The sequence below is a fragment of the Nymphaea colorata genome, chromosome 11 (assembly GCF_008831285.2).
Source record: "Nymphaea colorata isolate Beijing-Zhang1983 chromosome 11, ASM883128v2, whole genome shotgun sequence".
NCBI classification, from domain to species: Eukaryota; Viridiplantae; Streptophyta; class Magnoliopsida; order Nymphaeales; family Nymphaeaceae; genus Nymphaea; species Nymphaea colorata.
Window position 1 is genome coordinate 20,725,703 of NC_045148.1, and position 14,086 is coordinate 20,739,788.

A 14,086-nucleotide genomic window follows, 5' to 3' on the forward strand; every position below is an offset into this window, starting at 1 on the left:
TGTTTGATGTAACTCCGAATTCAAATCCGGTTAATATTTATTTAAATATGAATCTGTATTAGATTGGATGTCATTCTTATATCTGAAGCCACTTTGAATTCTTAATTGAGACATCAATTTCTTTTTATATATCTGTTTTTTTTTATATATCTGTTTTTTTTTTTGTATATCTGTTTTTTCTTCTTAAATTAAATTAGATATCGAATCTAAATCAAATTTATTGACATTCGTCTACAAGAATTATAACATTCATTAATCACGTTAGAAATCATTTTCAGTAGCACACGGAATTCTCCGCATCTGTTTCTTTCGTGATTGTGTGTTCTGCATGTAATTCAAGTCCCGAATGATGTTTCATCATAGCTTGAACTTAACTGCAGTTTTCAGAATGCTTTCTGTCGTAGTTTCCTCCAAAGGTAGCCATTACTAGTCGGTTCTGAAGAACCAGGCGAACCGTAACACTTGGTCAACCGGCAATGCTATCCACATTGCCAAAATAGTGGAGAAGCCAAGCAAATGCCTGCTGGCTGAGCAAATTTTAGGCAGCTCAAAGAGTGCCAACAAAGATGTCGCCTCCTGTTATGAGACCATCATCCAATGATACACGCACAATCCTGTAACCATTTCCACTCCCTATTTGCCTGACCATGTCGTCTTCCTCCCCAAATCGAAAAGCGCAGAAGTACTGATAAACAGCCTCCCTTCTGGTCTCAAAGATTAAACAATCTTCCTTGACAATTTCAATATGACCTGTTAATTTTTGGTCGCAATCGAAACTTCCTACTATTGAGATTTGAACTCTACTTATGTTCAGCACTTTGGGAATAACAAAAGATATCTGTCCACCTGAAGAAGTCGGAGTTCCAGAGATCCCCATTTTCAACAAATGCTCAAAGTTTGCTACCTGAAAAAGTTTAGACATAATTTAGTTGACAAAAGAAGGAGAAAAAAAAGTAGTAACAAAGTCTACGTACATAATAAACTTCAAAATTGAAGAGAACTAATATGGAAATATTATCACCAAGCTAAGAAAAGCATAACCTTTATTCTGTCCCTTACGACGTGGGTAAGGCTGCTACATCCTCCAAGATGCAATTCTTCCAAGTGTCTTAGTTTTTCAAGACCAGGAATGTCCACAAGTTTCGTGCAGTCTCTTAGCGATATGCTCCGCAGGGCATTCAGATGTGAAACATTTGAGATTTTTTCCAGAGAAGGGCATTCACTTGCAGAAAGTCTGGTCAATGAATGTGGAAGTGTTGGGATAAACTTGAGATTCTTGCAGTAATTTAGAGTAAGCACCTGAAGTTTTGGAAAGCTGTTCAGACTTGATGGTAGCATGTACACATTGTCTCCCCTGATGCTTAACTGGGTTAGTGAACATAAATCACTAAAATCAATCATATCTGTCCCCTCTAACCAGTTACAGTCGACATCATACAACCTCTCCAGGGAGTGCAGATGGAACATACTAGAAGGAAGCACTTTGAGATGTGGATTGCACAAGTTTAAAACCTTCAATTTCGTGAGACCTCCAAAGATGTCAGGCAGCTCCCTAATACCTAATTCAAATAATGATAATTCCTCAAGATTTTTCAGTAAACCGATAGATTCAGGCAAATCTTTAATGGATGTATCATCTAGAAAAAGCTGCTTCAAATTCTTTAAATTGCTAATACATTCTGGCAAAGACACAAGTGATGTGCACGATGCAGCATCCAGTATTTGAAGGTTGGTCAACTGCCCAATGGATTGTGGAAGTCTCTGTATGGTACATTGGTTCAACTTAAGCTCTTTCAATGATTCCAATCTTCCAATCTGCTCAGGCAGATGATTCAACGATGTGCACCGGACTAAAGATAGCAGCACAAGATTCTTCATATTTGTCATGGATTCAGGAAGAGTTTTTATTTTAGTTGCAACCAGGATGAGGTCCTTTAATGATATCAAATCTCCCAACTGCTCTGGTAAAGCTGAAATCTTGTAACAGCCATGAAGATCAAGTGTTTTGAGAGAACTCAAATGACAGACACTGTCTGGGAGGTTGTTCAGAGAGACACAACTTTGCATACTCAAGAAGACCAAGCTCTTCAGGTGGCCAATTGATTCATGAACTTCGACCAATTTACCACATTTATTAAGTATCAACTTGAACAGATTTGGCATAGTAGTAAAATCAGGAGTACCAATGAGATTCTTGCATAAACCGAGATTGAGAACTCTCAATCTGTTAAAATTGTAGGGATAACTAATTTCAGGAAACCAACTTATAAAATGTTTGAAAGGAAATAGATTTCTTGTGAACCTTGACCCTTGACTCCAAACTTGAGTTACCATGCCTTCCGTTAGATCAAGTACAACAACTTCCCCTAGATTAAAGTCTGTCGGTAATGACTCCAATGGGCATCCCTTCCACTCCAACCATTTCAATGTACTAGGCAGATGATGGTATGGACCTTGGAATCTAGCATAACGCATTCGAAGTAGCCTGAGTCTACATATCTCCTCAAACTGTTTTGTGTCCAAATCTTCCACACTGCGATGAAAAGCAATACCTTCAATTTTGTTGGTTCCCTAAGAAAAAGACAAAATGATCAGAATTTCGTATGTCATTTAGGAGCAAAATCCGCATATGCAACTTGGTGTTTTAAGAACATTCAAGTGGATTTACATAACCAGTTGCATGCATGTCTGTGTTTTTGTGTGTGCGTGCAATTCTTGCATTTCTTTATGTGCTCTTTGTTTCCTATGGTAAAGAAAAGAAATAAACATTACACTCAAGGCCATATAAATTAAGATTTTGGTTCATACAAGCTGAGAAAGACAAAAACCATAAGGTAGAAGCACATTTTTCTAGTGATGAAAAGTAATTGACAAGGCAGTTCATTACAAATTATCCATAGTGCTAGAGACACACTTTTTTTCTGGGGAAGGCATGCCTTTGTCTTTATTTTCCTTTCATGCTGTTCAAATCAACAAAAGGAAAAGCAAGGAGAAATTATGAGAGACGAAAGAGAATATTGTCATGTCCGTTCTCAGATTGTAGGACTAGGAGTTGGATTTAGTGCACCTGATCATGACTTTCTGTGTATTTCACATAGGTGAGAAAAATTATCTTCTAAGAAACAGATCTCGATAACTTGATTGTGGTCGATCCAAATAAAATTTGCAGACAAAAGCATGAATCTTTCAAGCCTAAAATAAATCAAAGACCTGTAAGAGTTGGATCTTGGCATAACAAGATTCAATTAAACATTTAACAATTCAATGAAGACTAACAACTTTTTTTTTGGGGGGAATACTTTACACTTGAGAATCCAAACATATTTCATCTAATTTCACAAAGTACTGTACCATTGGTTCCTATGAGATGGTGCTAGTGAGCAAGCCAAAATAGGTTAGTACCAGAGAAGTCCAAAGGCAAACTCTAACGAAAATGAACCATTTGTTAAAGAAACAACACCATATATGTCAATTAGAAACAAAGAGCGGATCTGATCAAAAGGAAATTACTGATTAATATCTTACCTTGAGATTTCGCAACACATCCAAAACCTCTTTGTCATTCCACAGCCTTGTACGCAGCCCAGGACATTTTTCTTCTAAAATAATTTGCCGGCCCATGTCTCTAATCTGATCATGCATTTCAAATTCATCCTTGCTTGGAGAAATTTTAATAAGAGATTTATGCAACAATACTTTAGTTCCTATAATCGGAAAATAGTTACAGTCTTTCCACATAAAAATTGCATTTTCCTTGCCATTTCTGACAAAAAAGCATGCAATATCCAAAAATATTTGCTTTTCCGTTTGATCGAGTCCGTCATAACTTAGTTTGAGACTCATATAAACATTTTTATGTTGATTCTCCTTTAGGGTCTTCAACAAGTATTCCCATTCCTCTATACTGTTCTTATCAAAGAAAAGCGATCCCAGCACTTCAAGCGTTAGTGGCAGCCCACCTGTACACTCTACAACCTTCTTAGACAACTTTACATATTTGTTCATAGGCTTGGGTCTCCCAAAAGCATGGTAGCTGAAAAGTTGAAGTGATTGTTCACCATCCAGTTCCTCAAGATGATACATCTCATGTTCCTCGATTCCTTGCAAATTTAAAACATGCTTATCTCTTGTGGTGATAATTATTCTACTTTTTGGGTGAAACCAATCTCTAGCACCAGCCAAAGCTTTAATCTGATTATCATCATCAACATCATCAAGAACAATAAGGGCGCTCTTGCAATGAACTCTTTTCTTGATCACGTTTATTCCTTGACTGACACTGGTTACAGATGTATGCTTATCATTCAAAACCTCGATAATAAGTTGCTGTTGCAAGGAAACAAGTCCGTTAAAATCTTTCGCTACTTCCTTAACATCCGAAAGAAAACAGCTAGCCTCAAAGCTGGATGAGATTCCATTACAGATAGCCTTGGCAACAGTTGTCTTTCCAACTCCTCCAATACCATAAATGCCAATCATTCGAGCAACATAATCTTCAAGATTCAACAATTTCATCACATGGTACACTCGGGAATCAAGCCCAACTGGGTACTTCGTCACGTCAATCTTGTGTGATCTATCTAAAACCCTCTTAACGATCAAATGGATAAACTTTCCCTCTTGCCTGCAAAAAAAAAAGCTTGATAAATATCTGGTGGTGACAAGAATACACAAACAAAACACAAGTAGGGTAGTTTGCGAGAAGCCAAATACAAGTCTATTCATTATGAAGGGTTTCATCAGAGAGAGAGAATGAGAGAGAGAGAACCCATCAGCCTCGTTTTGCACATCATATCCCTTGAATTCCCCCGTTTCCTTAAGAGCATCCCTCCATGCCTTCAGCTTCTTCTTGTCCAATCCCTCGTCCTTTTCATATCTCTTGAAGGCTGCTTCAAATGGTCCCTTTTGGTTTCTGACATCCCGTGGCTCAACGTCATAGAACACTGGAAGCATCAATTTTTTGCATTCTACCATCTTGGCTATCTCCTCCAGGCAGGATGTGCTCTCCGCGTAGCCTCTGGAGAAGATGGGTATGAAGACCTCCGCCCTGTTCATGGCCTTGGATGCCGTCTCCATCATATTCCCCGTCTTCAACATATCTGCATCGGCATCCATGAGGAATGCACGAATATCCCTGTGCTTAAGTGCCTCATGGAGTTGCCAACTGAAGCCATTGGCTGTGTCTTGCCATCTGAAGCTGATGAACACTTCAAACTCAAGCGCACCACCAGAGCCATCCTCTGATGCTGAAGGTTCTCCAGGAGTCCCTAAAGATGACAACGCGCGGTCCTCGCCTTCATCTCCCGCACCTGGTGCGGACAAGGGCGACGAACTAGAAGTTGCAGGGCATACCTCAACTTCACGACGATCTACGTTTTTATCTGAAGGTAATTCTGCAGAAGACACCCGAACTTCTTTTCCTACTTCCCTCTCAATTTTTGGATCAGCAGCCGTTCTCTTTCTTCTTCTACTTCTCAATCTCCATACTATTACATATGATGCCATGACTATTGTCATTACCAGTATTGCTACCATCATCAGCATTTTTCTTCTCGGACTGCCCTCTCCTCTTCCCCTGGCAGCTCTCTCTTTTCCTCTCCAAATTTCCCGGAAACAGCCAATATCATTGGTCGAAGGTTAGCTGCAGCAACAGTAGAAAACCTTTGCGCATGTACCACAAACAAGCTCGAGTCTTAGATTTCTGCACTTAACCCCTCATTTGTTTTCAATATATTTAAATTCGAGAAGAATTTTTGTAGAATTCTCCTTCCAAAAGAAAGTTTTAGGGTCATGACATCCCCCCTCCCCCAACCCAATTCTGATTCCATCTCAGTTATTAAAACAAAAAAGACCAAAATGTTCAAGATTTGCTGTTGACACAGAATGTGCTGATACCTTCCCTTCCTTGTCCGCAAAGAAATGTTTTTTTTTTTTGAAAAAACAACAAAAGGTAGTCGGCCGACCATGACAGCCACAAGTTCTCAACCCGACGGTCTTACCTTAAAAACTCAAGTCACCATTCAATTTTTCTTCTATTAAAAAATTTGAAGTCACCCAACTTACTTATAAAGATCATTTGATGGATGGTATGAAGAAAAACAAAAAGAAAATATATGAACTAATTCACATCTTCTTTCTTGCTTTTCTTTAAACTGTTCATCATGATGGATGGCTGAGGTTTGTTGTTCCCTGCTATCCATTTTTTTAATCAATGTTCATAGTTGAACTAATCTAACTTTTTAGATAGGATCTCAAGTTTTATTTGATTGAAACCATGCATTAAGTCACTAGTTTCCAATTCGAGTTTAAATGTACTTTTCGGATCATCAAAAAGTTAGTGGCTCTTGTAAGATCAAAATAGTAGAAAATCAATACTTTTCGTTAAAATAACATGCTTATGTAAACACGTCAACATGTTTGAGTTTTACTTAAAATATTTCATACCAAGAATTAAAGTGGTTTGATTTTGTCCTTGACTTAATCTCTACGGTTCACGAGTAACTTGGGCTGAGCTTGGGCTGCCTATTTGACATTTGGGCCAGTTCGATAAATTTCAATAAAAAAAAAAAAAAACTTATTGAATCGAGTTTGCCCTAGTGGGGTATTGGAGGCTTAATCTGGCACAATGTATACACTTAAAATTTATTTCTCCACATTTTTTTTTGTTTCTCTCTCTCTCTCATATATATATATATATATATATACGTGTCAAATTTTCCAAACGTCTAGAGAGGAATTCCACTTTCGATATATACACCAGCATTATATGTGTGCCCCTAAGATACAGTCGCAAAAAGAAAGGAAAAAAAAAACCTTAATCTTTATGTTAAGCATGTGAAAGAAAAGGTTGAAGTTTTTAAATATTGTAGGTTAACCAGCACGACCAAGTGTCCACCTATTGAGTGACTTGTCTGTCTCCTATAAAGAGTTAAAAGTTAAAAAGAGATCCTACGATCTTTGATACCTAGATCTCTAGAGTTTCTATAAAATTTATTCAAAAAAGCGAAGGATGTCGAGCTGAAGCTTTTGGCTCAATTCTCAATTCATTTCTTTTGTTGCATGAGCTTTCCACAGTTTTGTTCGTATACGACTTGACGAGTCTCTTTTAATCCCCAAAAGTAAATAAAACATTTGATGGACCCGTTGGTTAAAGGGGATTGACGAATTGACCAATCTATTCTTGAATCAAACAAGTTGTGGTTAAATCCATCTATTCAATGTCAACCTCCGTATTTTACTATATTTAAGGTAGAGAGAGAGAGAGAGAGAGAGAGAGAGAGACTTCGCAAAGATATGAATATGCTAAATTTGATTCTTCAGACATGAATGCTATTTAAGTTCTTGCTACGGAAATTGATAGAAGTTCTTAAGAGGTTGAAGGGTCATTGCCCCAACGATTAACAGGTGACTACAACAATGACAGCGGCACGTTCAACTGCTGCAGTGAAGTTTTTTAATGAATTAAGAGGTCACTGACGTATTCCACTACAAACCCCAGTGCATTCCTAAATGCAAGGAGACAGGAAACAAACTAAATTGCCTGCCGAAACACAAGCTTAATTGTCCAAATCCAAGACCTGTAAGTCTCTTCACAAACTCAGCTCACTCCATGGTTGCATAGATATTGCCTTGTCCCAGACCTTCCCTTGCTATGTGGACAACCACGTATCCACCTCTCATGTGCTCATGAATTTCATCGTCCTCACTGAATGTTATTTGGCAATATTGATCCAACTGAAGAACATGTTGCCCGATGCTCCGATAGACAGTATGTTTACCTGCTGTTACTTCAATATCCACAGACATCTCCTTACCACTGTTGAAACATCCCTTCAGATCCAAGTGAACCTTTCTGCTTCTAGACATTTTGGGGATAACAAAAGAGAGCCGCGAATCTGCAAAGTCCCCAAGCCTTAGACATTCGGAAATTGAGAACTGGGATAAACGTTCAAAATTCGCCACCTGAACAAAATTGAGAGGATGAATTTCATCAGTCAGCAACTCTTTGGCAAGCCATTGTTACAGCTAGAACGATAAACATAATTTTTTATGATATTTGCAATTTTAGAATGTATTATGAATTCACTTGTCGAGCAAAACAAGAGCTAATGGCTTCAAGTACAAAAAATGCAGCTGATTTGCATAAGGAAAATGTACCTTAAGCCTGTTTCTTAAAGTATCAGAAAGTCTGCTACAGTGTTTCACAGACAGTTTCTCCAAGCTTTTCAAATTTTCAAGGCCAGGGACATCATAGAGCATCAAGCATCCATCCAAATCTAGTATTGCCAAGGAACTCAAGTTTGACATGTCTGAGATACTCTCCAATGCAATGCAGTCTGTTAAAGCAAGACTCAGCAAGGACCTGGGAAGCTTGGGGAGAAATTGGAGCCTTTTGCATTCATGTAAATTCAGTAGCGTGAGATGAGAAAGGCTATACAAAGTTGAAGGTAAGCTGCGGAAACTGCTACTATTTAAGTGCAGTTCCCTCAATGAAGACAATTTACCAAAATCTTTCCCATCTATCCCCTCCAACCAATTGCATTCGGCAGCATTCAAATCCTCTAAAGAGGTGAGAAGGAAAAAGCTAGAAGGAAGAATGGTCAGCTCAGGATTAGAAGCTAAGATTAACTTTCTTAATTTTCTTAAGCTTCCAATATTTTCAGGGAGTTCTTTAATACCTAATCTATGCAGTGATAGCATCTCAAGATTTTTCAACAATCCAATGGAGGAAGTTAAGGCCTTGAGGTTAGGACAACCATGCACAGATAATGTCTCAAGCTTTTCCAATGACACAATGGAATCAGGAAGCTCTTGAATGGCTGTACCACTCAAATCAAGATGCCTCAAAGCTTTTGCATTGCCAACTGAGTCAGGTAGAGTCCGAAGTGACATGCAAGCTGCAGCATCTAAGGTTAACAGGTTGGTCAAAGACCCAATGGATTCTGGTATCCATACTATACAAGACTCCTGCAATTTGAGTTCTCTTAAAGATTCAACTCTTCCAATCCATTCTGGGAGCCCTCTGAGTAATTTACAACCTTCTACCGATAGCACAACCAGTTTTTTCATGAGTGACACAGAGTCTGGGAGAGCTATTATGCGAGTTTGATCAATGATAAGCCTACTCAATGATTCCAAATCTCCCAACTGTTCCGGTAATACAGAAATTTTATAGCAACGGGAGACGTCAAGAATTTCAAGAGAACGCAACTGACAAATGTTGTTGGGTAATTTTTTCAATTTTCTGCAATCTATCATACTCAGGTACCTCAAACTCTTAAGCAGACCAATAGAGTCATCAAGTTGAGCCAACTCACAACACATATCAAATACCAACTTCACTACATATTGCATGCTAGAAAAATCTGGAGCTGCAGTGAGATTTTCACACCAATTGAGATCAAGGACTTTCAATTTATCAAATGCCTGAGAACAATAGAAAAGAAAAATGAGAAAACTTAATGAAAAGAAGAAAATAAAAAGAAAAAAATGACACAAGATTGCATGCCTACCTTGGTTGTTGCTCCTTCTTGTTCCCAGACTTTGGTTATCATGCCATAAGATAGGTCAAGGACAACGACTTTCTCAAGGTAAAAGTCATACGGCAGTGAGTCCAAGGGGCATTCTCTCCATTCCAACCACTTGAGTGTCCTGGGAAGGTGCTGATAGTCACCTTCAAATTCAGCATAACTCACATTAAGCAACCTAAGTTCAGGCATAGTTGTAAATTCCTTTGAGTTCAAACACATCTTATCACCCTCTTTTAAATCGAACACAACACCTTCAATATTCCTTGTCCCCTGAAAGAAAGAAGACAACCATGTTCAAAACTAAGAATGCACAAATACAAAACCACCAATGCCAAAAGGATCAGCTTCATTGACTATTTGATTCTATGCGCATGCAAGGAAAAACCTCACAAATTGGTAGAATACTGCTATGCATGAGCAAACTGAGGAGATAATGTATCATGAATCCAGTCAAGAAAAATTTTCATAGTAATGTATAGTCTGTCACGAATTTTACAGTCACATATATTTTTTCCTTTTTTCTCATTTAAATGAAAAGGGCAACAAAATTTATAGCAAGTAGTGTAAGGCAAACTAAAGAAAGTAGGAGAACATTATATTATTCATCTTAACTAAAAAAAAGAACCGAGCTTTCTCCCTCAAGCAACACTTTTGTTTCAATGGACTACAACATTATCTCAACAAAGTCAAGGAAACACAATGCTACGTGCTGACTTGCCTAAATGATCAGGGTACAATATTGCAACCAAAAAACATGATCATTCCAAGTTTTCAATGAAACAAAGGGCTATAAGAGTTAATCTAGCCAACGACAAGATTTCCATTCATTAGAAGCAATCTAAGATTGACCGACTACAACTGTACAACATGAATCTTCCACCACATCCATCCAAATTAACAGAGCAGCCTCCCAACTACGATTCCTACGAAAATGGTGCAATTCACAATATACTAAAATCTGAGGAAGCACCAATGCAGGTTTGAAAGAGAATAAGCTTTGATGTATGCTGACACTATAACATAGATTAGTAAACAAACCGCTCTGTTATATAGAAGAGTAAAGGGACTTCAAAAAGATCTGTTGATTTAGATCGTACCGTTTGATGTTGTAATACATCAAATATATCGTCATTATTCCAGAGCCTTGTCCGCAGACCAGGACTCCTATCCTGCAAAACTATCTGCCTACCCATGTCTCGAATCTGATCATGCATCTCGAACTCATCCTCTCTGCCAGCAATTTTAACGAGAGATTTGTGCAGCAAGACTTTAATTCCTATAATTGGAAAAAAGTTGCAATCCTTCCACATGTAGATTGCATTTTCCTTGCCCCTTCCAATGAAGAAACATGCAATATCCAGAAACATTTCCTTCTCTGTTAGATCAAGATTATCGTAACTTATTCTTAAACTCTGGTGAACATCTTTAGGCTGATTCTTCCTCAAAGTCTTCAATACATCTTCCCATTCCTCCAGACTGTTCTTGTCAAAAAACAGTGACCCCACTACTTCAAGTGTCAATGGTAGTCCACCTGTAGACTGTACAATGTTCTCAGATAATTTGATGTATTTCGCTATTGGCTTTGACCGTCCAAAAGCATGATAGCTGAAAAGTTGAAGTGACTGTTCATCATTCAATTCCTCCAGCTGAAAAATGTCATCTTTCGTCAATTTTTGCAAATTCAAAACATGCATATCTCTTGTTGTGATAAGTATTCTGCTTTTTGGATGGAACCAATCTCTAGCACCCGCTAGGGCCTTAATTTGGCCATTATCATCTACATCATCGAGAATAATAAGAGCGCTCTTGCAATGGAATCTCTTCTTGATCACGTTTATTCCTTCATCAACACTAGCTATAGTCGTATGTTTATCATTCAGGACTTCAAGAATAAGCTGTTTTTGCAAGGAAACGAGCCCATTGAATTTTTTTGATGTTTCCTTAATACCGAACAGAAAACAGCGAGCCTCAAAGCTCGAAGACAATTTATTGTAGATAGCCTTCGCAAGGGTTGTTTTTCCAACTCCTCCGATGCCGCAGATACCTAACATTCGAGAACGATAATCTTGTAGATCCAACAACTCCATCACGTCGGACACTCGCGAATCAAGCCCAACAGGGTACTTAGCTACATTAACGGACATCTTGTTTACTCCATCTATTACCCTCTTAACAATTAACTGTATAAGCTTTCTCTCTTGCCTGCGAAAAGTAAACAACCGCAAGAACTAAGTATTGTAGCACGAAGAGCGGATTGAATTATTGAATCGAAACAGAAGAAATGTCCTCAGCGAGTTAAAGAAAAGGTTATTTTTTTGACAGTTTTCGTTTCCCAGTTTAGAATGGTTTTCATTTCTCCCTTCAAAAGGCTATTGTTATGACGATTTTTTTTTTTCATAGAAAGAAAGAGAGAGAGAGCATACCCTTCCGCGTCGGTCTTCACATCGTATCCCTTGATTTCCCCTGCTTCTTTAAGAGCATCCCTCCATGCCTTCACCTTCTTCTTGTCCAATCCGTCATCCTGTTCATATCTCTTGAAGGCGGCTTCAAATGGTCCCTTTTGGTTTCTGACTTCTCTTGGCTCAATGTCATAGAACACAGGAAGCATCAATTTTTTGCATTCGACAATCTTGGCCATCTCGTCAAGGCAGGATCTGCTCCCCGCATAGCCTTTGGAGAAGATGGGTATGAAGACCTCCGCCTTGTTCATGGCCTCAGATGCCTTCTCACTCATATCCCGTGGGTTCAACATCTCATCATCGGCATTCATGAGGAAAGCACCTACATCTTTCTGCTTGAGTGCCTCATGGAGTTGCCAACAGAAGCCATTGGCCGTGTCTTGCCATTTGAAGCTGATGAACACTTCAAACTCAAACACACAACCAGCCCCATCCTCTGATGCTGAAGGACCTGAAGGGTACCTTGATGAAGACACTGCGCGGTCCTCACCCTCATCTCCCGCAACTGCAGCGGGTGGGGGCGACGAACAAGAAGTTGCAGGGCATTCCTCAGATTCACCACGATGTACCTTTGTATCTGAAGGCAATCCTGCAGAAGACACCAAAATTTCCTCCGTCTCTTCTCTCCCAATGTATGATGCAGCAGCTGGTCTCCTCCTCCTTCTTCTTGTTTTAATTCTCCATACTACTATTGCTGCTGCAACAGCCATTGCTATTACCAGCATCATCACAATCATCAGCATTTTTCTTGTTGGCGACATGGATTCCCTTCTCCTCTTCCCCTTGTGGCAGTCCCTGTTTCACTCATTTCCTCTGTAGATTTCAGAAAGAGCCAACAATGGTTGATGATTAAAGATCATTTTCTCTCCCAACTTCCAGAGACAGCGAATAATGGTGGAAGATCACCACAAAATCACGTCCTTTGTCTCCAAAATTCAGAAACATCCAATAGTGGTTGAAGTACAAAAAATTGTGCCCTCATAGAAGCTAGACGGAGAAGCCTCTCAATAAATAATCATGTTTTCTCAACTATCTTGCAAATAGACAAACAAATAAAGTCAATGGAAACAAAACGAAGATTAATAAGAAACATGCACGAGATTGAGATTAGAAAGAGACAAAAAAAAAAAAGCAAGTGCAACGATTATTATAGTAAAACATCTTATATAATGTAAAAAAATAGACTAAACGGGTTAAGAAAGCAATGGGAAAACGACAAACAAAACATAAGACTCAAACTTTTGGAGGTCAAACAAGCGGATCAACTTAAGATGGTTGAATATGAAAACAGAAAAGTTGATTGAATTAAAAGCTTGGGCTTAAATGAGTCTTCAAACTTTCTTTTCTTCCTAAGAAGTGTACGCCCTCTGCCCAAAAGCTATCTAATTTTCGAAGTATCAGAAATTTATAACGAAAAAAAGCCAGAATTTGAAAACCATATTCCACCAGTTTACATCTGTAGTAAATACGCGAGGATGGCCTGCTACAAATTTTATTTGATTACGGCTGAACTATTTGCTTTAGAAGCCGATATTATTTGCCAATAGGAGGTTAAATTATTTCATTAATACATGTTTGACCCTCCCTAGTTATTTGATCTAAGATCCTTAATATTTGAGTTCCATGGATTTAAGATCAGCCATTCAATCTTTTGATCCTAGATCAATCCTTGTGTAATGTAAGAAGCGAGATGAGGATTTCATGTATACATCCTAGGTTGGACACAAGTTCTTTAATTTTATGAACTATAGATTTTAGTATGGATCTTCTGCCCATATCAAGAAAAGCATATTATTTTGGATGGATAAATTTAAAATTTGAAGTAATCAAATTTCGTTGGTTTTCATGAATTTTTCTTTGAATTTAGGTGATCCAAATTCGGCCTATATCATAAGTAGGCCACAAAAAAACCCGTTTAGCACTTTATCTGGTGCCCATAAATGAACTCAACCAGTTGTTTAATTCACTGTAAATGAGCTCAACGAGTTGCTTGCTTCTATTTGGGCTTCATTAAAGGCGCCGGATAAATCCAAATACATATCTGCAAAGTCATGTCTGACAGGCCAAATAATTTCTCTTATGATCATTTCTCCTCTG

The 14,086-nt window shown here is 38.4% G+C and overlaps 2 protein-coding genes across 3 annotated transcripts; both read right to left on the reverse strand.

The window, feature by feature from the left end:
- Positions 1–200: 200 nt before the first annotated feature.
- On the reverse strand, positions 201–5,936 carry LOC116265060 (disease resistance protein RPV1-like). 2 transcript variants are annotated; one of them, XM_031645596.2, is made up of 4 exons: positions 4,769–5,935; positions 3,526–4,624; positions 1,042–2,571; positions 201–904 (listed from the first exon to the last, which is right to left on the reverse strand). In XM_031645596.2, the coding sequence occupies exons 1-4, from the start codon at positions 5,542–5,544 to the stop codon at positions 548–550; spliced, it is 3,762 nt and encodes a 1,253-aa protein (XP_031501456.1). In that variant the 5' UTR covers positions 5,545–5,935; the 3' UTR covers positions 201–547. The 2 variants fall into 2 exon arrangements, with proteins under 2 accessions (XP_031501456.1, XP_031501455.1); XM_031645595.2 differs by having other exon boundaries at positions 3,526–5,936.
- Positions 5,937–7,294: 1,358 nt separating this feature from the next.
- LOC116264932 (disease resistance protein RPV1-like) lies at positions 7,295–12,995 on the reverse strand. Its single transcript, XM_031645397.2, has 5 exons — positions 11,954–12,995; positions 10,628–11,732; positions 9,513–9,800; positions 8,158–9,426; positions 7,295–7,962 (listed from the first exon to the last, which is right to left on the reverse strand). Exons 1-5 carry the CDS (start codon positions 12,748–12,750, stop codon positions 7,603–7,605), a joined length of 3,819 nt encoding a protein of 1,272 aa, XP_031501257.1. The 5' UTR covers positions 12,751–12,995; the 3' UTR covers positions 7,295–7,602.
- Between the last annotated feature and the right edge of the window lie 1,091 nt (positions 12,996–14,086).